At 42.3% G+C, this 26,499-nt stretch overlaps 1 protein-coding gene across 14 annotated transcripts in view; it reads right to left on the reverse strand.

Moving 5' to 3' along the window:
* Positions 1 to 26,499, reverse strand: part of PDZD2 (PDZ domain containing 2) — a 201,269-nt gene that overhangs the window by 135,305 nt on the left and 39,465 nt on the right. For 6 of the 14 annotated variants that reach the window (XM_072922595.1, XM_072922594.1, XM_030257570.4 and 3 more), the window contains one exon: positions 810 to 1,590. In XM_072922595.1, coding sequence (XP_072778696.1) covers positions 810 to 1,288 — 479 coding nt within the window. In that variant the 5' untranslated portion in view covers positions 1,289 to 1,590. Of the gene's footprint in view, positions 1 to 809; positions 1,591 to 5,463; positions 5,618 to 15,539; positions 15,589 to 26,499 lie in introns of those variants that run through there. The other 8 variants (XM_072922583.1, XM_072922586.1, XM_072922584.1 and 5 more) reach the window with 3 other exon arrangements.

The following is a 26,499-nucleotide window of genomic DNA, read 5'->3' on the forward strand; positions in this document are numbered from 1 at the left end:
AAATTCCCTTTTGGCAAGAGGGGGAGAATTTCATGCCCTCACGTACATTGTAACCTCAGGTATGAGTGAATGTTTACATCCTCATCTACAGCAGAGAAAGGGTTTTGCCTTTGCAAAGGGTAATGTGAGAAAGTCTACCAGCCCACAAAGAGCAATACTGGGACAATAACTGATTTTACAGCACAGAATAGCTGAATTAAAAAAAAACCACCACAAGAATAATCTGTACCATTACAAGAATCCTAATTTTTGATTTGAACTCTTAAAGATTTCAAGTTTTCTGGATCAGGAGACATAAGAAGAGAGCAAATGTATTAAAATCAAAGGGAATTTATTAAAATGAAGTTGTTCGAAACTGGAAAATACAAAAATGTCTCGCTTTGATAAAGTCTCAGACAACACTTAGCTGTCAAATACACTTTTCTCAACTGAAATAATTCAACAAAAAATATGAGCACCTGTAAAAATATCTTCCAGTGCTGCTGCATCTGTGTTCATTTTTGCTTAAGAAAACCATTTTATACAAAACCAGGAAGGCTCCTATTTTAGTAGAGCCCCTCTGGCGATTATGATGTGTAATTTTTTGACCCAGTGACTCCTGAAATTTTTCAGCGGAAGTGTTAGTAGCACACGCAGGCTAATTATCAATTTGCTTTTCTTACTTATTTTCTACAAGGCCTTAAGAACGAATCCAAGACTCTCTCTTGCAAAGGTCAAAACCTCTGCTCCTGGCCTTCCAACAGTATCAACTGTGATTTGCACCACGTGGCACCAGAGGCAGCTGCTGCTGGCGGCTCTACCACCCTTACCTTGCTCCGGTGACATCCACACCGACCATCAGCTGCCCGTTCAGAGAAAGGATCTCGTCTTTCAGGCGCACTCTCCCACACTTCCCAGCCGGGCTGTTCTTCTTCAAGTCTGTCACCCAGATGCACCCAACATCGAGCACAGGCCCCTTATGCGCCTTCCTCTTCTTTCCTCCCCGGCGCTTCTCCCCATAGTCCCCCAGAGCAGGGATATTCCCAAAGCTCAAGCCCAGGACTTCATTTTTCCGCATCTCTTGGGCCAGGTACATGGTGCAGATCTCCGTATCCAAAGTCCCACAGCTCCCTGGCTGCAGGTTGCTCTCGTCCACAGAGAAGTTGAGCTGGATGTACTCGCTCAGCTTCTGGACGGCCGAGCGGCAGAGCTGCTGCTCGGCTCCCTCGGCCCCCTCCCGCCAGCTGTTCTGCAGCCACTGGCACAGGAGGGGCAGGAAGACCCCCGCGTTGTCCTGTGTGATGGGCATCGCTGTACCTGGGCATCCCCTCACGGCCTCAGCCCCGGCCCCAGTCGGACATGCTGGAGAGGGACTGCACGTCCAAAGCAAGCTCCATCTAGTCTCACGGAGATTTTGTGGGGGGTTCCAGCTCTCCAAGAGCACAGTCAAGGAAGGATGTTTGGTGTCACAGCGCTACAGCCGTCCCTACGAACAGGCTGGTGGGTCAAGTTTGCCAGCGTCTGTGGCCGTCCAGGTCTGCCTGCCGCCGGTGTCCCCGCTCTGTCGGGTACAAAGCGTCCTTCCCACCACGAGCACCACGGCGTCTCGTCCTGCGAGGGCAAAACAGCGCGGTTAGAAGTGCCCGAGCCGCCGCAGAGCCGCAGCCCCCGCCCGCGGCCCAAGGCCGGCTCGCACGGGCCGGCCGCTCTCCTCCTGCCATTTACCACTTGAGGGCACCAGCTGCTCTCCTCAGCAAGGGAATAAAAGGTCACCATTAGCTCCTGACCTTGGCGGTGAAATGCGGATTACAGAGCCCAGGGGATGCTCCTGCCGCAGCTCCGGGGCTCTGACCCGAGCGGGGGAGACACTCCTGCTCAAAGGGCCGCTGGAGGGGCACCGGCCTCACCGGCGACTGAAGCTGGCGGCCCTGCTGTCCTGACTGACAGCTCCGCCGTCCATGCCGGTGATTTTGGGCTGGATAGGCTTAAACCGGTCTCTTCCCGGACTTAGCTCCCCGCCAAGCTGCACGAGAGATGGGCAGCAGCAAACAGAAAGGCAAATATGCCAATGGGGTCCCTCTCTTCATGGCAACAGTGGTTCACAGCCACCTTGTGGGTAAGACGTCTAAGAGAAGTGACCATCCAGTTTCCTGGGAAAAGAGTAGGGCAGGTGAATCCCCCAATTGCCTGCATTTTGGAGAGGGAGGCACACAGACAGCCAGGAGCCAGTGGGAGCCAGAGGTTAGCAGGCAACAGGATGAGACAGGGTTTTTTTGCCAGGATCATTAGGATCTACGAAACAAGAAAAAACCCTGACTCCAGTCAGGTCTGGTTGACCGGATTCTTTCAGGGCTTTATTTTCTAGCAGTGGATGCTGCTCAGTGAGCTGTGCACCAGGAAAACCGAAGAAAGCAGCAGCTTCGAGCTTGCAGTCTGCAGGTCTGCTCTTGCAGATGTGCATGAAAGGCTTGTGTTAGCTAGAAAAGCTGTAGGAAGAGTTTATAACCCCAAAAGAATTAGTGTAGAGGGAGGCTCTTCCAAAATGCTGCTACCCAAAAACTGTATACTAAGTTCTGCCACCTCCTTGGCTGTGGGGCAAAACTTAGATGGACAGAAGTGACCCCAAGAATGCTCAGGGTCAACAACAAGCTCAAAAGGCAAGGACAAAGCTCAAGGACATCAACAGCTCAGGGCCACGTGATGCTTCTACAGGAGGACGCCAGCATCTTAACCAAGAGGCTGATGTTACACCAGTGGCTCAACAGGGATAGACATCAGCTTGGGAAAGGAGGAACTGGCCCCTTGCTCAGTAAGAGAGACTTCTGAGATAGGCTCAGGGCAGGAAAAAAGGGAAGAAAAGGGGAAGAATAAAGACAGAAACTGCCTAGGCACATGTCTAAAACAAGAGGTGATAATACAGACACAGACTGATCAGGAGATAAGGTTAAATCTTCTGAGCATTTTAGATACCTAATGCAACACTGGTGAGTATGTGGGGTTTTTTAACACAGAATTTAAGTCTTATTTAAGGTCTCATATTTAAGACAAAAGCAATGATTTAACTGACATAACTGGAACTTACTGTTGTAAGACCTATATCTGGAATATTGATCTAAAAATGCATAGCTTATATGTGGACAAAAAAGAAAAAGTAGAGGCAGAATCTCTTGGCATACTGAGAATGATGTGTATATTTGCTCTGAGATCCAGAAGACAGGAGGAGTAAGAACTGCTAAATTATCTAGTTAATAATAAAGGCAGAAAGCACAAAACAAAATACAGGGGAGGGCACAACAAACCCTAAACCAAGAACCTGATAACAGCTGACTCAATGATAATGGGAAAGTAGAAGCATGAGATATCTGCTAGAAAAAGAAAGTAGTAGGAGATAGAAAGTCCTGGTGCCTTCAGAGCAACATTCTCACATAATGGATGGGATCACGTAATCAGCAAGGAAGTGCCTCGAGAGAGATGTGTAGGGGATAAGAAGGTGGAAAGAACTCATGTAAGAATGCCTGTAAAATCAAGGGATTTGGAACAGCAAAACAGAAATGACTGGCTTCAGTACATTAAAAAAAAAAAAAAAAAAAAAAGAAACTGCTAGGAGAGAATTCATGGAGAAAAGTTTAAAGGAAAAAGAAATCAAGGTGAGCTATATTTTCTTGAAGAAACAATATTTTGTGCTTAAAAGGCATAGGCACAATAGCATCTCAATGAAGAAGGATCAGAAGACTTGGCAGCATCACGAGCTTTTTATTTTCCTCAAAGACAAGAAGAAAGAACACTAAAAGGTTACTGAGCACAAGTTTAAAAAAACAGCATGAACACATAGGCAAAAATAATAGAAACATCAGGGTATAAAAATGAAATGAAACTTGCAGAAGATAAAAAAAAAGTTACCCTTTATATGCATATTAATATGAAGAAGGCAATCCTTAAAAACATTGCTCAGAGAGAAAGTTATTGAGAAATGACAGGAAAGAGGCAACACTGGTTTGAGTTTTCCTTTAGTCCTTGTTAAAATTACCAACTATGCATGGGGGATTAGTACACAGTGTGATACAGTATCAGTACAGAGGCATACTACCCTCTTCTCTGCCTGTTCCAGAGTAAGAGATTAGTTCAATTCAGTCATTTCCAGTCCAGCAGAGTCAGGAAAAACACCATTTAAATCTCCTACAAACCAGCTAAAATCATCTCAGATGGCTGGTCACTTGTGAGAATTCAAACAGGTAAGGGGTCAGAATTAAGGACAACAGCAAATGCAGTGCTGTCTTCAAGGGTAGAAGGAGAAGCAGCAGAAAAATGTGATATCGGTCAATCTAGCATCAATCATCAAAAAACTCCAAATCAAACAGAGAAATAGTTTGCATTTATGTGGAAGAGAACAAAAATATAAGCAGCAGCAGACACAGAAGAGGCAAGAATAAAATCATGCGAAATCAACTTCATTTCTTTTCATAACGGAGAATTTGTCGAATATAGTTCATCTGGGCTTTATTATAGCTTTTGTTACTGTCTCAAACAACTTTCTCATAAATATACTTGGGAAATATGATTAAATGAGACTACTGTAAGTCCATACCCAGGGAGTAGTTATTAATGACATTCTGTGAAAAAGAAGGACACTGAAAGTGGAGCTCTGCTGGATCTGTATAGTCTAGTTTTGCTCAGCACACTCATTAGTGACCTGGACAATGAAAGCATATTAAATCTGCAGATTACCACAAAGATGGGCGTGTCTGCAGACATACTGGAGGACAGGATTAGCATCTAAAATATTTTGGCAAAAATCAGAAAAATATACTCTAAAAATTAGGGTAAAGTTCATCAAGGACAAATGCAGAGTACTGTAAAAGAAATATCTCACTTAGAAGGGATTGGCTATGTGGCAAATCTTTGGCCAGAGATGCAGCATTTTCACAGAATTACAGAATGGATTGGGTTAAGAAGGAATGCGGTCCCAAACCCCCCTGCCATGGATAGGGACACCTTGCTCCAGACAGGAGCCCCACCCAGCTTGGTTTTGAACATTTTCAAAGGTTTATAGGGAATCATTCTTGTCAATATCCTGCTGTTGGAGAAAAAAAAGGGTCATAGTCTCAGGATGTGTCAGCAGGGACAAAGGTAACAAGGCATATGAAGTATTTCTGTTGCTTCACACAGGGCTGGGAAGGTCTCAGCAGCAAAACTTCCCAATTGGAAGAGTTCTGACATGACTTGGCAGTCTTGAAAGTGTGAATTACTAGGAAATATTCAAAAAATTAGGGCCTGCTAAAAAGAAGAAAGTATTGCAGGTAGGATTTGAGAGCACAAGTTAAAGGTCCTCACGTACTTTAAAATGCCCCACAGTGACCATGAGGAGAAAAGCAGTCTGTTCCTCTTGTCTATGATGGAGTAATGCATGTGAATCACATCCAGGTAGTGGTTACGTAACACTCAGAAGGATGAAGAATATCAAGACACTGGGGAACACTATCTCACCTGCTGGAGTCTCCAACACTCATGGTCTCTGCAGAAGGTCAGAGATCTGCCATGAACAATGGTTGGAGCAAATATCTCTTGGGTTGTGGGAGGCGTTAAGATTTCTCCATTTCAATCCCTCTTACTTTTACTTCCTTCAACATAATTTTCTGTCCTAGTGAGAGTACAGTAAGAGGTCATTTAATGGATAACATCTATGAGTTATGACAATGACACCCTTGTGACAATTACACCCTTTGCTTTAACAGCAAACTTTGGTACAGCTTTCAGTGACCACATACAGTTCAAAACCATTCAAGCTCTAGAGAAGATTGGACCAGATCATACTTTGAGGCTCTTTTTGCCTAATAATTTAAGAAGTTTTGTTCTCAGCTGTTTCTCAGGTTTGACATTGGGTAGACATATTATGGAGCGTCTTTTGCCAGCTATTCCCAGATCAAAAGCACTGCCAGGGTCCCTGGAGATCTCAGGGCTCCTTGAAAGCAGCTCAGAATTGTAGCTCAAATCTCCAAATCTCCTCTGCATTGGCAAAGGGCACTGACGATGACTTCAGCTTCAATCCTGCAGTTAGCTGTCAGAGCATTCAAAGGCATCTGCATTCCACGCAAAACTCATCCATCATTCATTTAGCAGCATTGCTGGAGGGCTCTCCCCTTCCATGCACACACATCCCTCCAGAGATAGAGGATGATGGCCCCCTCCACGCTGCCAGAGGCAGGCAACCTTCAAAACCCCATTCCTTCTCCCCACAGGAAAAGCTGTGGGCATCAATACGCTGCGGGTTGCTTGTCTACGCCCCTGAGTTCACTGCAGATCCACGGCAGACACTTAAATTAATCATGTAGATAATTATACGGTACTTTCAAGGGATTTGATATTCTCAAACAAAACCTTCTGGCTTTGGAAAAATTACTCCAGACAAGCATAAATAGGAAATACTCCTTCCAGATGTAACAGACAGCACAGCACTGAGCTGAACGGCTTTGTGTTGGTGAGAAGAATGGCTCAGGTGTCTAGTGCCAATGGAAGCAAAAAATAGAAAGGTGGTAAGCTGTTCATCAAGGGAAAAAATAGACCTGCCTGATAAAAATGGAAATCTCAATGCTAGGAAGAAATTTATTTTTACTCTTGACTTCCACAAAATAGACTCAAGACCCATGTGAGAAAATTCCATGGAGTCACCACCACCTTGCTTACTTGCTGTAGGTGACAGATCTGCCAGACCATCCCACCTGCCTTGCATTGAGTACAGACCTATACACAAAATACTCTAGATTATGCCCACACTGGAATTGCCTAGACTTGTCTGGAGTAAAACAAGCCAGAACTGGGAACAGGCAGCCCCCTGGGCCCAAAGCCCCGTCTTGTGAAAAGGAATCCCTGTTCCTGGGGACAACTTTCCACCCAAGAGATTTTGTCCTGGTTGCTCTGAATCCCTCTGAGGCTACTGATTCACACTCTCTGGTAATTAAATCTCCCATTTTACCTACATCTCAGTAGTGTGGTCTGTTGAGATTTTCATTAGCACTTTCAAGGATAAAGTGCACTAAGAATTTGCAGATAGTATGTTTGCAAGCACAGAACATCTCCACTGGGAAAGTACTGGGGTGGCAAATGTCAATTAATATACTGCATGTCATATGGAAACAATATTAATCCTGTTCAGATAGAAGGATCATGATGGTGCAGAGACTACATGACCACTCACTTTGAGGAGGACCCACAAAGGGGATTAGCCTTTCATGGGATTTCATCTTAAAAATACTCTAACCATGCTAAGTACTGGTTTTAGGGCTCAGGCTTACACCCCACTGCTGTGGCAGCCCACAGACTGAACCCAAAGCCAACCCACAGCACAAGACAGGCGCTCTCCTTTGCAAGAAAAGAAGCTTTTGTGCCAGATGCTTTCTGAGGATCAAAAAGATGCTGCAAAAATCTTGACAGAAGCATGGTCCCCTCTCACTCAGCAGTGCAAACAGCCAAGTCCTACTCCTTTCCATCCAGCCACAAGCCAGCCACTTTGCATGGCTGCAGCCTGGGTGCATGCCTCTTCCCAAAGCTGTGCCCCCAGCATCTAGTGAGCAGAGCTGCCTGATCCCCTTCTTTGTGCCACCAGCCACAAAGATACTCCTGGGCATCATCAAATCCAGACCTCAGCTATCACAGCAACTTTTTCATGCTCTAAGCAATAAAACTCACTGAATTTCAAATAGAAGTAAAGAACACTTACATCTCTAATATTTTGCTGGAGAGCTGCCCCAACACTTTGCATAGCTGGAAATGGTCTGTATTCTGGCTTAAATGTATTCATAATCAGTTTATACCCACAGACATGCAGCTTCTACAGCTCTCTCCTCTTCTTAGTGTTTATCAGCTCTTCTCACCTTCATCCCTGGAGTATTTACAGCCAGAAAAATCAGCTTTTACCTGCCCTTGTTCCACTCAGCACGTCCACATAAGATGTGCTCTCAAAGGCTGAAATACCAGCCACGTAAATAAACTGGCTATCTCCTTCTCCAGTCCTCAGTGAAAGTTTTTAGTTATGGCTCAGGTAGTAACACACTTTCTTCCTTCCAGCCTTTTAGTTCAAAATACCAAGTTAAACATATGGTATGCAGGTGAAGAGAGGCTGCTTCTATGAGGCTTTCTTAAGGTAGCAAAAAAGCTGTCTTAAATGACTGCTTATGGAAAAATAAGAATATTTTCTTTAAATAAGTTGGGGCTGGAACTGTCAAAAAGCATATGTGGATATTCAATGCATAAACAATAAGATTTTTTTTCTCTTCTGACAAATTGAGCTTTTTCTTCCTATGTTGTCCTTAAAGGAATGATGTAAAGAGTTCCAATGATCACTGTCTCATAGGGGGAAACAGAAATGTAAAGGGTCATTAAAATGTCCCATTAACAGTTTTTAAAAGGTGGTTTGCGCAAATGGCCAAGACCCAATCCTCTAAGATAACCCCTTTGGCATTTCCATCCTGGCCTAAACTTCCAGAAAAACATACATACAGTTATTCAAAAAATTGCCTTCATCCCGAGTGAGATGACTTTATAATTGCTTTAAAGGTTATGTTTGACATGTACCGTAAATCTTTATATATATATAGATGAAGGCATTGTACTTGTTTTCCTAAAGTCATCTGGGCATTTCAGCACCAGAGAAATAAATCTACTACCAGCAAAAGACATTAGTGTACTAATTTCTATTCAAGTGTAGCTTTTACTTATTAGTTAGAAACAAATAGCAAAAAAAAAAAAAAAAAAAAAGAAAGAAACAATAGCAAAAAAACTACTTCGGAACTGAATCAAGGAGGTTTTTCACTCAAAGACACACTTTTGCTGTGTTTAGATGGTTTTGCTGTGATGGTCTGAGGTCTGAAATCCTTCAGGACAGCAGCAAATCTGTTTTATTCTGGATTACCCAGTGGTACAAATCAGATCCAGGTACATGGTTATGTTTCTGCTGAATTAGCCAGAGTGCACATTTACAGGTCAGCTTTATGCCAGCCATAGGAAGACTCCTAGCAATAAAAATTTAAATCTTAAGCTGGGAGGCTTTGAGAGATTTTGAACAAATTTGAATTGACAGGAAGTTTTATAGCAGTCAGCATTTTATATTTCATGGTCTCAGTGCTTTTAGTACAGCTGTAGGAGCCCTAAAGCTGGGTTTTCTGCACAGTCAAACCACAGCCTCAGGTTTGACCTCCACACAAGTAACCAACAGGAATACAGGAATATTAAAGCTGGGATTTTTGTTCTCTAACATCAGCTGAATCTTCATCTGAGCTTGTTGCCGTGGGCTCCATTTCTGGTCAAAGGAGAAGAAGGGGTACTCTACAGAGAAAATAGTTATCTGGCCTCTTGTAGATCTTTATTTTCAGACTTGACATCTTTCAAGTGCACTTTCTGCTCCATTGACTAAAAAATGTGTGTAAGTAAAATAGAGGTATCTGAATATGATCAGATGAAACCTGCTTAAATGAGTTAACAGGCAAACTGGACACAGAAAAAAATCTAATATAGCATAGCTAAATAAGATGGGTGGTGAAACTGTATCAATTCTTGCAGACAAGTTCTCTGCAAAGCTTTCTTAACTGCTTCAATTTTCAAGTATTTATGTCCACAATATTTATTTATTAAAGATCAAAAGACATGTGCAAACATCTAGACTTACTAAATCAAACCTAGTAATTGCCAGGACATTTACAGTATCAGCCCAAGCAAGCCCTGAGAACAAAGAACAGTTCACCAAGAGGACACTAAAACAGCCAAGCATGGAAATGTGAAATTCTTGCAGGAAACATTACACTCTAAAGTGGGACACAACAGCTAGGTAAAAACAGAATCACATACTGGGATTTGTTTTGAAATCCTCGCCACCAAAAAGTTCTCTACAGGAGTTATTTACTTCCAGGTGCTCTCACAATACCCAAAACACTAGCAATTAGTAAAATCTTTCTGTAAGGAAATGAGATTGTGCCCATTTCTATAAAGAGGGAATGGAGCTACAAGAAAGTAGGCATGCCATACCGACCCATCTGAAGCTCTCCTGTAGGCACAGGGCCACTGGAAAATTTCATAAGGATCATATGTGCCTCCACTACTAGGCATCACGTGGAGCCCTATGGCCTACCAGGGAATGGGAAGAGAGCAAGGTTCTCCCCGTTCCTTCTACCCTTGCTCCAGATCATCTGAGTGCACTGCAGGACTAGATCACTCTCAGTCCAGGGACACTGTGAAATCCACAGCAGCTTCAACCACCAGTACTACCTCAAAGGCCATAGCGTAAGTCCTTGTCAGCAGCACTGCTCAGGAGGAGCTGCCTCTGTTCTCATAACACCAACCAGTGACTCTTGGTAGAAGCTGCTTATTCCTTCTAGAGCTCTGAAGCCATCCACTTCCTCTTTCCTCTTTTATGTCCATAAAACATAAGCAAGCTCATAAAAAGAGACGCATTTCCAAGCCGTATTGAGTAAAACTATACCAAAAATCAGGGATCAGAATACCCCAGAAAGCATTTCCCACTGGACCAGGAACATCGTGGGTTTTAATGATATTAATAAAATAACATTAATAGGTGAAAGCTGAAGAAAACACCCACTATATGTCAGCAGTTAACAGCAAAGCTCTGAACTGTGGTATTGACCAAAAGCTCTAACTGCCATTCCAGGTCAGGCAGCATAAGCCCTTCCCTCACTGCATGTCCTTGCAGTCTTGCCTGTGTTTAAGAGGCTGGTGTCCTCTGGGGACAACAAATATGATGTATTTTGGGATGGTGAGCAGCCATGCAGGTAGCCCTGCTCTGAAAGCAGGGAAAACCAAAACCAGTTAGGTTGCAGATGGTAATAAAATGCTGAGCCAGGGCTGTGATGATACAGCTTCACAGTTTTAGGTCTTTTGTGTATTAAATAACACAATAATAGGTTGTCTGACCTGCTTGGTTTGGTAAGGAAATCTCCCAAGTGCACTTTTCAGCATACCAAAACTGCTGTGCTGCAAGAAGAGATTCAGAGACAGACACAGTGGGCTTTTAAACTGGAGAGAGCTGGGCTCAAACCACTGGGCTGCATTTTCCACCATCATTCAGATGAATTAAAAAGAGACAGCAGAGGATGAAGCATCCATCTGGCCACCCGTTATTAACAAGAGGATCAAATCTAAAACTCCTTCTGATACTGATACAGAAGCCCTTTAGTACAATCAAATTATTCTCTTTCGTCCTCATGCTCTTTATACACAAACTGTCTCCAGGGGCCTCTTCTCCAAGTCCAGGTCAGGTGGGAAAATGAAGAAGCTTCACAATTTCTACGCAATTTTCTAAATCTTTCCAGTATGCTTATCCTCAATGCAATTTTGAGTACTGAAGTAAGATAGGCTTGCCTTTTTGCATTCATTTAAACCAGAATGAAACAACTTACTTCAGACAAGACTAAAAATCACCTTATTCTCATATGATCTAGTGTCTCAGACTATATCAAAGAAAACTTTTTTAGTTGTCAGAACATGAAAACTACTTATCTACCTCTAAGCCCTTACAGACTATTCAGTTTGATAGCAGAAAAAACCAAAAAAAGCACGTTTAAGGAACCAAGTTATTGCAAGCTTGTTCAGTGATGAAAGAACTGTATTGAAAGAGTTTCTTGAAGAATGGTATTTTTGCAGTTCTGCAATTATTTAGCCTCCTTTGTACATCAACATGCCTAATCATACTTTGGATCTCTTCCACTTGCTGAACAGTTCAGAGCTGATGCTGGGAAGCACCATTATGAATTTTCAGAGTACTCAGAATTCATTTCTGATATAATTTATAGAAGTAAAAGTCTGCAGTAACATAATCAGTCAGTGATGCTTTTCTGGATTTACTATACACTTGTGTAACCACAAAGGAAATCTAATTTTAAGTATGCAGATTCCAAGAAACATCCCTTTTCCAATTTTGAAAATAGCACACACTCACACACACACACACTCACATATTTTCACACAGAAAACTAATTACAACTACAGGCATAAGTATGTAAGTAACAGAGTTAGACTTCAAATTTAGATTTAGGTACCTAAAGAAGTCACACAGTTTTTAAAGGCCCTTGCTAATGTCAGCTACTCCTGTATGACTTTGAAACAAGCCCTTAGTTACCTATACCTTTATACCAAAACCCCAAATTTCTAAATTGCAAAGCTTCCTGAGGGACTGGGCTTCCATATAATGTTTTGAACACTCTATAGAAATTTACTGTACACTGCAGTTCTCTCTGAAAAGAACACATATATTAAAATAGGGACAAAAGTAGATCTGTAATTATTTTTAAATTTGGACTGCATTGTCTGCAGGAGTCATCTAGTATTACAAACAAACCACAAACTTCTCATGTTCCAACACTGTGATTCTATATTAAACAAACAAATGTCCCCAACAAACTGTTAAAATTAAATGTTGATAAGCACCAAGAAAACAACTTACAACACTGCAAAATGAATACAGTTGGAAGGTGGACTGAAGGGATTTCACTGTGTTACTGGAAAGGCTAAAATTTTAAATAAATAAATAAATAGTTTTATATTTTCCCATAAGTCTAAATTAAGACAAACATAATAATAATAGTAACAATAATAATAACAATAATAATAACAACAACAACAACAACAACAACAACAACAATAATAATAATAATAATAATAATAATAATAATAATAATAATAATAATAATAATAATAATAATACCACCAGATATAACATTACATATTTCCACATCGCTATTCCCAAAATCCATCCATCATCTCTAATCTGATGACCTGAGCACTGGAAATAATTAACAGCCTGCTGTGAGTGCTCCCAAGCAAGTATGCGAAGCAGAACTTAGGAAAGGACTTTCAGAGAAGATCCTTTCCATCTTGGCTTTGGCAGTGTCCTGGGGTGATTTCACGATGAATAATTGTATCCCCATTCACCTGTTTGGCCCAGAAATAACTTCTGCACCTCTAAGACAGGTTCCAAGTGTGAAGGGGAGATAAGAAGTGTCCAGTTTGTCTGCACAGACTGCACTCGCTTCCCTGCACTCCTGCTCACAGATCGCAGTGTCTGCAGCACAGACAGACAGTGGGACAGAGCTCTCCTTTGCTTTCAGTTCGTTTTTAGCTGCCTGGGACAGAGAAGTTCCCCAGACTGTGATTCTCCTTTTTCTTGGAACTGCTCAGCCCTGCTCTGGACTGAAAACCCAGAAGAGCACCGGGAGCTCAGCCTGTGGCCCACGAGAGCCAGGACATGGCATTCCAGCCCAGGAGGGACGGGTGAGGGACTGAGCCAGCCCAGCTACAGCCCATGACAAGGACTCTCTCTGAATCTGCCATCTCTTCAGAGCAGTGAGAGGTTCCATTGTTTAACAGTGTTCATTTTTTCATGTTTCTGAGTACTTTGCTTGTTAAATAAACATTTTTTACACTTTTCTTGAAGAGGGGCAGCTTGAATTTGCTTTCTAGAGACCATTTCAAAAGTTTCCTCCTGAAATTTACCCTAAATAATGACAGGCAGATCCCACAACGCTGCTCACTTACTCTTCATCACCAATGTTCTTTCACTTCCCACTCAGCCGGGAGGTGAAAAACCAAAGGACTTTTAGATAACAGTTTACATCTCTACCACCAATATCTACCTGGAGGCAATATCTACATTTCCCTTCAACACTGCCTAGTTACACTTCACTCCTTCTCCATGAAGGGTAGGTCCAGGTGTGTGAAGCATTCTGGCACATTAGCAGAGCTCAGCTTTGCTCCATACAGCCCTGACAGGCAAGAGCACACATGAAGCTGACTGGTCATGACCTCCTTAGGGAAAGCATCTCCAAAACCAGGATATGGCTTCGACCACAACCAACAGCAGGATTTCCACAGATGGAGGGTCAGTCTCTGCAGTTTTAATTTAGTTCCCATTCCTGCTCTCAGATCAATGCAGAAGATACTGAGGCACAAAGGGGTCATCTGTTACCTCTGAGGGACATAGACCACTAAACCATAGCACTGCTATGTCATTGCTGTCATTGTCAGAGTCATTGCTGTCTCTGTCCTCTTAGCCTCCAGCTGAACTACAGCAGCCGCCCAAAGCATGCATACCAGATTGAACTTTTCTTTCCCAAACTGAAGGTTAACCCTGCTGGTAGAAACTCACTGGAAGCAAGAGCTATCTCCTCTCAGAGAAGAGATGTTGATGATACTGACCACAGCATCCATTTCTTTCATAGAATCATAGAATCATTTAGGTTAGAAAAGACCTCCAGCTTCAGCACCTCAGTGTCTCTCCTGCACTGAGGGACTCAAAACTGAGCAGGATTTGAGGTGCAATCCCAGCACTGCTCAGTACAGAGGGGTAGTCACTGCCCTGGTCCTGCTGGCCACACCATTGCTGATACATTCAGGATGTCCTTGGCCTTTCTGGCCACCTGGGCACATTCCAGTTCATGTTCAGCCACTGCTGACCAGCACCCCCAGGTCCTTTCCCATTCAGCAGTTTTCCAGCCACACTGTCCCAGCCTGGAGCTGCAGGGGGTTGCTGTGACCCAAGGGCAGGACCCAGCACTTGGCCTGGCTGAACCTCACACAACTGGCCCTGACCCGTGGGTCCAGCCTGTGCAGATCCCTCTGCAGAGCCTTCCTGCCCTCCAGCAGATCAGCACTCACACCCAGCTTGGTGCCATCTGCAAACTGGCTGAGGGTGCTCTTGATTCCTCTTGTCCAAAATTTCACACAGGACATGCCCAAATACTGACCACAGCAACAGTATCTTTCTAGCCATACATCTTGGAACATGGATCTGGAAGCCTCCCAAGCCTCTTCTGACCTTTCTCAGGCAATGTGTGATTGTGGTTTTGGAGGCAGCTGAATTTTATGGCTGTTTCTGAAGTTCCACACAAGGAAACCCAGGATGATCTTCTGGTTCCAGAAATAACTAGATGAAGTAATCACTGAAGTCTTTGGTCTAGTGCCTTTCAAACAGAATTCTTTGCCTAAATGAAAATTATCTGTCAAGAAAAAGGAGGAGAGAGTGCAGCTAGAGATAGAGCAAGCTTCTTAAAATGTAAGGGGGATTTTACCTAGCTTTGGTAATTGTGAAGTATTTGCTGCCAAAAATGTAGGACCTACCCCCAGCCAGCAGAGCCTGTGATCTCAGGGGAAATTCAGAAGATGCTTGCCTTCTAGGAAGTCTGCACACAGAGCTCATCAGAGTCCAGATACTGCAACCCAGACACGCAGAGTCTTCATCAACTTCAGTCTTCAGGAATGCTGTCACCACCATGTATTGTTCAGGACACTAATTTTCTACAAATTTTCCCCACATACCAGCTCACTAAAGCTGCACAAGGTCCAGGACAAAGGTTTCACACAGAAGTTGCTGTCATAGTAGTTCTTTTGTATCTCTTTGCTGCTTTGGAAGACTTCAATGCTGAATGGAGCCCCAGTTAAAAATACATCAATAAATGTTATGCTCTATAAATAATTATTCAATGCTTTACCTAATCATATGCTTTTATGCAGTCATCATCTCTGCAAAGACAAGGAGCAAAGCCTGGAGTGCAAAGTCTTACCTTCAGGCATTTTAAATATTCAAGTTTCTGAGTCAATGTTCTTACTGGGCTGAAGAAACAAAAGAGGGAATCCAATCAGAACAAACATACACAATAATCTTTACTATCCAAACAGTATTGGTGTTTTAATCACACACTGACTTAAAGACACATCATATGCAGTTTCATGTTGTTCAGATGGGTGTAACTGCAGATCATATCTAAAAGAAGCTAGGCAGGCTTTCAGAGACATGCCAAAGACTAAGAACATGCAACAAGCTGACTCCCCCACATAAGCTCTCATCATAATCATTCTCTGTAACAGGATATAACCACTAAAAGAAAAGACACAAAACAGAACTACCACACACCCCCGTTTTTCCCCCAAATTTACCATTAAGCTCAAGCTTCAAAGTGAGCCTTATTTAAATCAAACAGACATTTTAAAACTAAATATAGTACTACTATAATATTGGACTCAAATATTATAAATTAAATACACATTTGGGGATATTTTTATAGAAAAAAGCAAGTGCAGCATAGGCAAAAGTCCAGTTATCAAAAACTAAAGTATTAATCCTTCAAACACTTAAGGAACTATGTAATATTTCTCATATCAGCAGACTTACAATGTATCTGTTTTATCATGTGCTTAGAAACATGCTTGAGATCAGGAGCTGAAATATGTATATGTTGTCACCAGAGTATTCCCAAAGACTATATTACATATATCAATGTTCAGCATATATTTCAGCAATAGAAAATTCAATCCAACTCTTAGTATTTGACAATAATTTTCTTAAACACTTTCAGCTTCAAAGTCATCACAGCATCCGAAGCAACATATTAAGATACCATCAAAGAGAGGTATTTGATAGCCATATCACTGCACTATATATCCACAAAAAAAAATCAGTCTTACTGGTGACTAATGTTTTACTATGAGCAACCTGCAGGCAGGGAAGACTCGGAGCCAACAAGAAAAACAATTGAGGAAAAGAAATACCCTGAAATTGCAGAAAGAACCACTCTTCCCAAGCAGGAAAGTTCATTAAAAGTTGCCAGCAAGCATTTACAACCCAGTAGCCAGGAAAGCCAAAGCATGACAAAATGTAATTCTTTCCACCCAGCGCCAGAGAAAGCAGGTACAACCTTCTCTGCTTTGCTGGTCCAACATTCTCCTGCTCTAGCAACAAGCAAGCATGGACCTGATTAAATAGCATCTCTTTTGCAATAGCTGTTAGCATGGTCCAATTTGGGCAGGGTGGATAAAGAGAGGAGGAGCAGGGTGTCACACACAACTTTAAAAAGACCCCATAAAACCTGAGCAACCCCCTCCACCAAAATGAAAACAGAGAGGTGACAAACCCAGAAAACACCTTCACACTGATGGCAGTGAGTGGCAGGAGAAGATTTGCTCCACTGAACCTAATTCACCCTTAGAGGTGCCAGTGAAACGTGTCGCAGCAGCCTCTGTCCCTCACTGGATTATTCAGTCATCTTTGAAGATCTTCCTTAGCTGGCTCAAAGCCCAGTGGAAACTACGATATATGGAGGCATTTCCTTAAGGGGAAAACCAAGAGCACAGTGGACACCCTGCACTGTCCTTGCTCTCCCAGACAGCCTGGGAAAACCTGCAGCCTCTGGAGATCAGACTGTCCAGAGCTCCACCCAGGTGCTAAACCAGGACTGAAACACCTCAAACTCAAATGCAAACTAATGACGTGGCAGCTCTGAGAAACTGTGTGGCAACAGCAGCTTTATCAGCAGCCTCAAAAGCAACTGGGCTGACCCCTCCAACATCAACCTCAGAAGGGCAAGGTCCTCTTCTGTCTGTCTTCACCTACTTTTCTTCAATTATTCTAAAACATGCAAGGCTCCCTTCAGATTTCTGCATTTCTTCATATTTTGGCTGACAGTCTAGATGATACCCAGGAGCCATCCTACAGCTGTGCTGTGTGCAGAGGCAGAGACACACCACAATCCAAACTCTGAAATTATTTCATAGGAAAATGTGCTGAATGAGACTATGAAAGACAAATCAGAAATTATAATTACAAATTACAATTAGAACATCGATCATATTTCCTGGAAAAGGGTATCCTTCTTTAATTCCCTTTTGATTTTACCAGAGCCACCAGAGCCCTTGTATGAACTCCTGTTGTTACAAAGCATAGAAACTCATTCAATTATCTTCAAATCATCTGGAAAGCAACACAACAGTTTTGTAACTCTGGGCTTTGTCAGGTGAGCCAATTTGGTATCACAGCATTTATTTAACATATTATAATACACCGGTTTGTAACTTTGGTTTCACTTTCTTTGTTCTGTCCCATGATGAAACACTGGGTAAGTACATGTATGTCAGTACAGCATTTTGTTTCTAAAAGCTGATTAAAAATGCATTCTTTAAAAATGAAATGTATGGAAGTGACTTTGGAGGCCTAGATTTTAAGCTTCTTTCAATTTTTTTGACATCTGTTTGCTGAGTGCATATAATTTCTCCCTTGAATTATTTAAATGTCCCAGTGCTTTTTTCATAAAACAAAAAATTAACCCAGATGCCCAGCCTCAAGATGGAAAACCTTAAAAATACAATAAAACAGAGTTAGTAAAAAATTGGAATTCTCATCCACTGGGAAAACCCACTATTTTAAAGAGACATATTCACTGGAATATCATATTTAAATTCCTGTGAAAGTTCCAAAGAACTACACTAAGAAATCCCCAAATAATTTCTTTTCTTTTGCCCTTTCCCCTACCTTCAGTCTTAAAAATCTGGAGAGTTTAGGTGTCTGATTCTGTTCTTACAGATGAGGCTGATGATCACACATCCTCATCCTACCTGTCCTCAATCCAATGTAGAAAGCCTGATGTGCATTGCAGGGGCAAAGCCTGAAGAGGAAATGTTTCCCCTTGAGAGGAAGAATGTCCCACAGGAATTGCCACTGCAGGCTTTCCCATAAGGAACAGCTAATTTATGGACTCTCTATTCCCCACAGACAAAACACACAGAGGGAAAATCTGCCCTGCTTCTACAGAAAGCCTAAAAGTGCAAACCATAACAGGAATCCATTGAGGAAAGAAGCAGAATTAAATGGGATTTCTTAAAACCATAATATGCCGAGAGATATTTTGGATTATTTTGAATAGACTTGACACACCAGGTAATAGTACTTTTCAAAGAAAAAATCAAGAACTTGTTTAACCCATCTCAGCTATTCATCCCTGGGGTTTCCAGCCTTGCAGTTCTCCTGGGGATAGGCAGGTTGCTCACAACTTCTCTTCTCCCATTAGAACACTGTATTCTTACATTTACATTTTGAAACTGCTAATCTTTAGTTGGGAATTAATTGTATTTAAGGGAAAAAAAAAAAAAAAAAAAAAAAAAAAAGGAGGATGCATACAAGCTTTCTGGACTGTCATATGAGAGGGATAAATATAAAGCAGAGCAGTTTCCAAAGCAGAAGTACAACATTTGGACAGGAAGAGGGAAGAAAATGCTGAAAATAAGGTTGCTCAGATAAATTCCATTGCACTTCATAATTTTAAGATGGGTAGAGTTGTGGGAAGATTTAGTTTCTGCATCATTATCCATGTGACCACAGCTCATTAGGGTACCAGCTCACCCTACAGGCCTTAACCAGCCCCTTAGGGCAGCAGGGACTTGCAAGAGTGGAAACTCCTTCCCTCAGACCTCAACTTGGGAGTGCAGGACAACAAATAAGGGACTACAGCTTGGTCACAACCCAGAACAGCCCCAGTACACAGGTACAAACACTGAAATGCACCTTAATGAAGATCAAGCGAGTGGTCACCAGTCTGCCTCTGCTTCAGACATCTCAGGAGTGTGAGCTGTGATGCTAATCTTTACATTTAAGGCAGTAAAGACTTTGGAGAGCAGGGATTTCTTTAAGACAGCAGGCAGAAATCCAGCCAGGCTGCCCTTCTCAACTGGCATGCAGTCAGTCAAGAGCAGGACCATGCCCTGTGAAGGGATTTTGCTCTCCTCCTCCAGCAAAGAAGACCCAGTCTTTCTTCTCTTTCTCTCTCTCTCACACACACACACACACAAACCAGACACTGTCTTTCCACACATCTTCTCCCTCCTCTGCCCTCTTCCACCCTCCCTTCCTACCATCATTACTCTGGGATGATGCTATCAAAACTTATCCTGCTCCACTTTCCATGACTGAACAGCCTCACCAGTCTGAACCACAGGAGTGGTTTGAGAGGCTGAAGGCAGAATTTTCAACCCCCTCAAAGGGCTTTTAGAAACCAAACTCGTTATGCTAAAAGCAATGGTTTCTAAAAACCATAAGCAGCCTCAGCAAACTTCAGACTTACTTTGTGAGTCACAAGATAGAAGCAAACCTCATCTGGCACCAAGAAGCAGAACCAAGAGTTTTTGTGTCTTGGAAGCTACACAAAACATTTATTGTCATGAGAGTGGTGAGAAAGTAGAAATTTAAAATCTGACAATCTATCTAGAAAAAAAGTTCAGAGCCCAAGCCAGTCATAATGGCTGAGCAAGCTCCTTGCTGCATATTTGGGAATGCACAGTCCTCATATGCTCTCTCACCCAAGGATTCAGAGGGTAGCTGGTCTGGGGCAGAACCCTTGCCACTGCCCCAGAGAAGAAGTCAGGCTGGAGAGGCATTAGTGCTTGTGAAAGGGAAGGTGTAGGACCATGCCCTGGCAGCGAGCAGGGCAGGAGCCCCACAATGGCCTGGTTTTGACCTCTTGTTGACTGTCAGAGGCAATCACTGAGCCCCAGTTACCACAGGTCTGCTGACCTCTATGAATTGTTACCCAGTGCAAACTCCACTGTGTGCCTGAGCCTGAATTTCCCTCCAAGCACAATATAATGGCTCACTCTCAAGTCACCTCTAATTTTTATTGCCTGCTATGAACCAGGTTGCATTCAGTGAACTGTCTCTTGGGGATATTAGGTTTCAAGGTCTTGTTAATCAGCTTTCCATTGAATAATGAGTTTTAAAAAAATCTTTGGTTTTACTTACATACATACCACTTGTTGGACAAGAATGACTCAACAGTGGAAGGAAATATCTCATTTACAGGTCTGTGCAAATGTGTACAACCAGGTGCTGAAGAGTATGAGACCCCAAAAGTCATCTCTGTTTTGGAGATCTCTTGGGCAGGATTAAATAGAAAAATCTTCCTGAAGTACCAAATAGCACATTTGTTCACACTGTACTGAACTAGAAAGTCTTACAAAGCCAAAGAATAAATGCTGTTTTTACATCACAGCAAACAGTTACTTTTTGAAGCTTATGACCTGCTTAGGGTCAGGGCATTCCAGTGCAGCTGTAAATGTGTTATTACAATTACTACATGTCTTCTTGGACTTACATTCAGCCGAAAAATATAAAATTAATCTCAAGACCTGCCAACTTCAGACTACCCATTTTCTGAAGAGCCCTTAGGCAGAGAACTTGCTGCTAAGAAACCCAAAGGTCTGGAAAAAAATCAAAGCGACTTTTTGCAGCTATGGAGATCTGGATCTTATTCTGCTCTGGTTGTACATAATTTTTTAATGTCAAAAATTCTTTGCATTAACACACTTTTCTGTCTTGGGCAAGGACAAAGGAAGGTAAGACTTCTGCTTTCTTGATTTTAACCTAGTATAAGCATCTTCAAAGGCTGACTGCCCTTTTTCTGTCACAGAAAGCACACTAACCTAGTTTGCAAAGTACCTCAGTGGGCCTTTGCTCAACTTCCCTGCTTGAAATAGTGTTCGACAGACATGGCACATCCCTGCAAATTCCTGCACAACAATCTCCACTGGTGTGGATTCCCCATCCTGTCTGGCTAAGTGACCTCAACCCTTACGGTCAGAATTTTCTTCTCTAATATCTGAATTATCCCTCCTTTTGCTGCAAGCTTATGTCCATGGGCCATTTTCCATCTGGTGTTAGAAGGGGAGGGGGTATGAAAATTTGTGTTTTTCTCATCTTTAAAATTCTTGGAAAATCACAGGCACAGAGCAAAGGAGTGAGAGGACAAAATGATACAGACTGAGCAGAATTTCTGTGTTAGTTTTATTCTCACATTAGACAAATTTGTCATTTTTATTTTATTCTAAATGCTAATGTGTGGCAACACCAGCTGCCAATTTAGAGAGACATACTTGGCATGCCAAGATTTATGTCAAAAAGCTTCACATCCCTTACTTAATTCTCCTGATAGTCACCAACCCTTCCAGGAAGACAGATTTACTTGGCACTCTTTAAAAAACACTTACTTGATGAATGATGCTACCTCAAATCATGAGACTCCCAAACTCAAAACTCTTTGTCTAATGAAAACTATTACTGCTTTTTAATAAGTTCTTCAGCATTTAAAAATAGCACTCCTAATTTCCTGCTCCACCGAGCACCACCTTGACTTCAAGTCAAATTATTCACAACCTCTTCTCCAACAGCCCTGGGGGATACAAGTCTTATATTTTGGGGCTAAGTACTTCTCTCAACAGCTGTGAGAAGCTCTCTGAAGCAGGAAAGAGCAACTCACTCCTAACAGTATCAGACATCAAAGCTAAGCCACCCTTTTTTCCCTGCTATTTTAACCCAGATACTGTAGAGTAACAAGCAGCAACACCAGCAGGATTTCTTTGAAGCAACTTATACTCAACTAAATTATATTGTGGAAGAGCAATAGCCCATGAAAGAGATAACATTACCACTCAAGCAAGCTTTAGCAGTTTTGGCTTGCTCTAGTTCTCACCACGCACATTTCTCTCACGAAAACACCAGAGGCATAATACTCACAACACAAACCCAAAAAAAAGTGTGTTACTGTGCCACAGTGTCACAAACCTCAGTACTGATATTTAAAGCATCTCTTTCGAACAAAACCAGTATGTGGGTGCTGCACAGAGCTGTCCAGAGAACAAGAGATCTCCTTGCACAGGTGTTATCCTAAGATCCGGGCATGCAAAGCTTCAGAAACTCACAGAGTCTTCACTTGGGTGGAAACTTTGAGGCACAAACATCACCCAAACCAATGATCTCTATATTCCATTGTCTTGCCCTTCTTCAGAAATTGTCACTAAATACTTCTTTCACTGCTTCCTGAATTTTGTCAGACCTCCAAACCTACTGAATTTCTTTACATGTTTTTGTAAATCACTTTTTGAGTTACTTTGCTTTTTCTTGTTGACAGTTCAAGTATTTCAGATACTCTTAAAAGTCTGTCCTTTCCCAAACTGCCTGACTTCCTGGAAAACTGACATTTCCTCAAATATTTTACAAATCTCCCTGTTAATTGCCTCATTAGAACATCCTTCTGTGATTACACTTTTGTCTGTAAGACACAAAAAGAAACAGTGCACCCTAGTGTGACCTACTTTTCTATAAAACTAGAAAAGATGTTTTTAACAAACATGGGAGAGAAATACTGCACAATATCTGCCTTTTAAAGTTCAAACAGAATTTTCAAAGGACTTGAGGGAAAACATAATTTTTCTGGAAAAAATGCTGTAACTGAGGGCTTGTCAAATGGTCAGTGAGACCTTCCCAGTTTTATCCTAAAGGTCACTTTATATTATTTTTGATTCTGCAGCCTGTGCAATAGGAGACAAAAACCAGTCAAATACAAGCTGTCTGCATTTTCTGAATCAGTTATCCAACAGCTCTGATAAGACTTTGTGCCCTCATCCTGTGGATCTGTGAAGAAAATACCAGCATGTTCTTTCTCTGCAACATTTTTATTTGGGATATTGACCCATTGAGTTCATGCAAGCTGCTTTTTCCTGAGTATACAAGTTGCTCATCTTGAGGGGAAAAAAAATAAAATCCAAAGCCAACTCCTGGTTTTCCATGTGGCTAAAATTCTAGCTGGCTCCAGCAGAACTACTTGTAAAGCCAAAGCAACATCCAGAAGACTCTGCTAGAAGAAGGCAAACGAATACAGTGAGAACTTATACTCATAAAACATGAAAAGATTAATTTGCAATATATAATGCTTGACCTTCAAACTACATTAAAAGGTCCATTAGAAGCTTTTAATCCAAAAGTTTTAAAAAAAATTATTCCCTTGAATGGAACTGTAGTGTTTGTCCAAATCTCCCAGCAAACTCAATTGCAACTTCTCCTTTATTCTTCCCTTTGCAAAGAGACAACCTTTATTCCACATGCAACTTTCCTGTACTAAGAATACAAGTTTTTTTATACAGACTCATTTCAAGTATGATACGAGTTTCCATAAAAGAGACAGGGCACAAGGATGCTGTGTCTAACACATGAAGATCTTGCCTTCATTATCTGTGTTACAAACCTTCCTGGAGGACAACTTCAAGTAGTCCTTACTGGAGGACCACTTATGCTATAAACTACTTATGCTATAGTCCTCTTTCCTGGAGGACTACTTATGCTATAAACATCTGCTGCACACAGACGGCTGGAAAAAAAACAAAATAAAAAACTGTTGATATTTTCCTTAAGATTTTTGACACTGTGTTTGAGTGTTTAATATACTTTTACATATACACAGAAAAACAAGACACAGGTCAACCTACTCTCCTATATAAAAACTATTAAAAGAGCTAACAATTCCAAAATAAGGCTCAAATTGTGACTGTAGGGATTTTTTTTTTCGCTAGGCCTTCTTGGGAAATGACTTGTGATAATAATAACAGGTATATGAATTCCTTAAGTAAACATCATGCTTACTATCGTTTTGTGCTAACACTGCCTTGGCCTTATTATACATGCAGAAGGATCTGGACTTTGGCCATAAAGCATTTTTGTACTGCCTTTAACCAGAGCTTTCTGAAATCAATAGCATCCATACGCTCCAGTGCATCCAACTTGTTTCTCCAGGGACAGGAAAGAGGCCCAGTTTTATACACACTTAATTCAATTAAGAGCTATACAGCAATAGCCTTTAGCAAATTTTAACCTCCTCTCTACACGTCGTTTACTAACCCAGCATTAATTAAACACAGTTATTAAACTAGCATCTTTATAATTACTGCATTTTCAATGAATGAACAAAAGCTATTTATGGAGCCAAACCAAATGGCGCCTGTGCCTTTGTGGCGCAGGACTGAGCGCAGATGCCCGGAGCCAGCTGGCATTTCAACAGAACAAACAGCAGTCCACAGACGCACAGAGGCAGGTCGGCACAAATATCTTCTGCCCAGAAGGAAACACTGCACTGTAATGCTTTAAATTCCTGCTTTGAACATTTACTGCAAACACACCACTGCCAGGTGCCTGCACACCCAGAGGACCCACTAAGCCCAACTCACCAGCACAGCCCTTCTGCAGATCTAACAGGTTGTGATCCATTGTCTTCATGAGTACCTTTGAAACAGCTTGGCACAAAGTGCCTTTAGATACCAGGAAATACTAAATACTAGTGTTACCACCACCTTCAAGCATGTGTCTCTCATTGAACAAACCTCTGGAAAGAATCTGCTCTGGATGGAAAGGCGTGCTCATGGATGGTTGAGTGACAGCTCCTCTGTGCTGCCATAAAACACACAAGCCTGCAGAAGTGGACAGGGATACAGGATGTGCAGTCCACACCTTCACACTACATCATGTTCAGCACCTTCAGGTAGAAAGATTAAGATTCTTCAGATGAGGCAGCATAGGACTGACACTGCATGGGCTCTAAGGCAGCTGCAACACCCAGATTACCCACAAGCCTTTCATCATGCCGTACCAATTCAAACTAGACAAGTGACAGCAAAGGTAGAGAAACAAAGCATTTCTAACTTACACCACTAATCCAGAAATTTGTAACAAATGCATGAAAACTCAAGGGCAGATTTGAATTTTTAAAAAGGGAAAGAAAAGGAGTTTTGCCTGTCTTTACAAAAATAAAATGCTAAATGTTTGTGCGTATGGCTTTTCATTCATGAGTAAATAAGTGTGTGACCCAACCCTCCTATATTGTTCTATCTGGGAATGTTTGTAGCGTAAGTGGAGCAATGGGAAACTTAGTTTAAACTGAGCTCACAAAATCAGCAAGAAAATTGACAGTCTTTCTCCTGGAAACATAGTGAAAGGGCATCCAGAGAGTCAATTGACATACTTGTTACACTGTTTTCAAATCGCTCGCAGGGAGGGGATTATATCCTGGCTACCTGCCTTTTGAATTGTTTCCATTAACATTTTCTATTTCATGTCAGGTACCTGTGATGTTTGCCACAGATGGCTCTCCAAGGCAGGTGAGGACAAGACCTGGGCTACAGCTCCCTGCTGCACCAAACACTGAGGCACAGTAGAGAAGAAAATCTTCAACACTGAATGAACCATCACAATTCAGTCCCCTTGGGTGATGGTGACCTCAGAGTGGGAGAGGCCTTTCTTGGAATGGAAGTCTCACCATGGGATCAGTGTCAGGAAGTGCTGGTGCTGATGCTGACGTGCCTGTGATCCTGCACCATGAGTGCAGGAGGGTCATTTAGCAAACTTATAGACATCTCTTGCCACAAAGTCACATCTTGTAATGGATAAACAGCTCACTGTCGAAATGGAGATCAGTGATGAGTGGTGACCCTCAGGGGCCTGTACTGGGACCAGGACTATTTAGTATCATCATTGACAGCATGGACAGTGAGATCAAGCGCACCCTCACCAAGTTTGCAGGTGACACCAAACTGAGGTGGTTTGACACACATGAAGACAGGATGCCATCCAGAAGGACCCAGACAAGCCCAAGGAGCGGCCCATGGGAGCATCATGAGGTTTAACAAGGCGAAGGGCTGGAACAACCCCTGGTACCAGCCCAGGCTGGGCATGAACAGAGCCAGAGCAGCCCTGCCCAGAAGGGCTTGGGGGTGCTGTGGGTGAGAGGCTGCACATGGCCCGGCCATGGCACTCACAGCCCAGAGAGCCAAACGTGTCCTGGGCTGCATCCAGAGCCCCGTGGGCAGCAGGGGAGGGAGGGGATTCTGCCCCTGTGCTCTGCTCTGCTGAGACCCATCTGGAGCACTGCATCCAGCCCT

The sequence above is a fragment of the Taeniopygia guttata genome, chromosome Z, assembly GCF_048771995.1.
Source record: "Taeniopygia guttata chromosome Z, bTaeGut7.mat, whole genome shotgun sequence".
In the NCBI taxonomy this organism is placed as follows: domain Eukaryota; kingdom Metazoa; phylum Chordata; class Aves; order Passeriformes; family Estrildidae; genus Taeniopygia; species Taeniopygia guttata.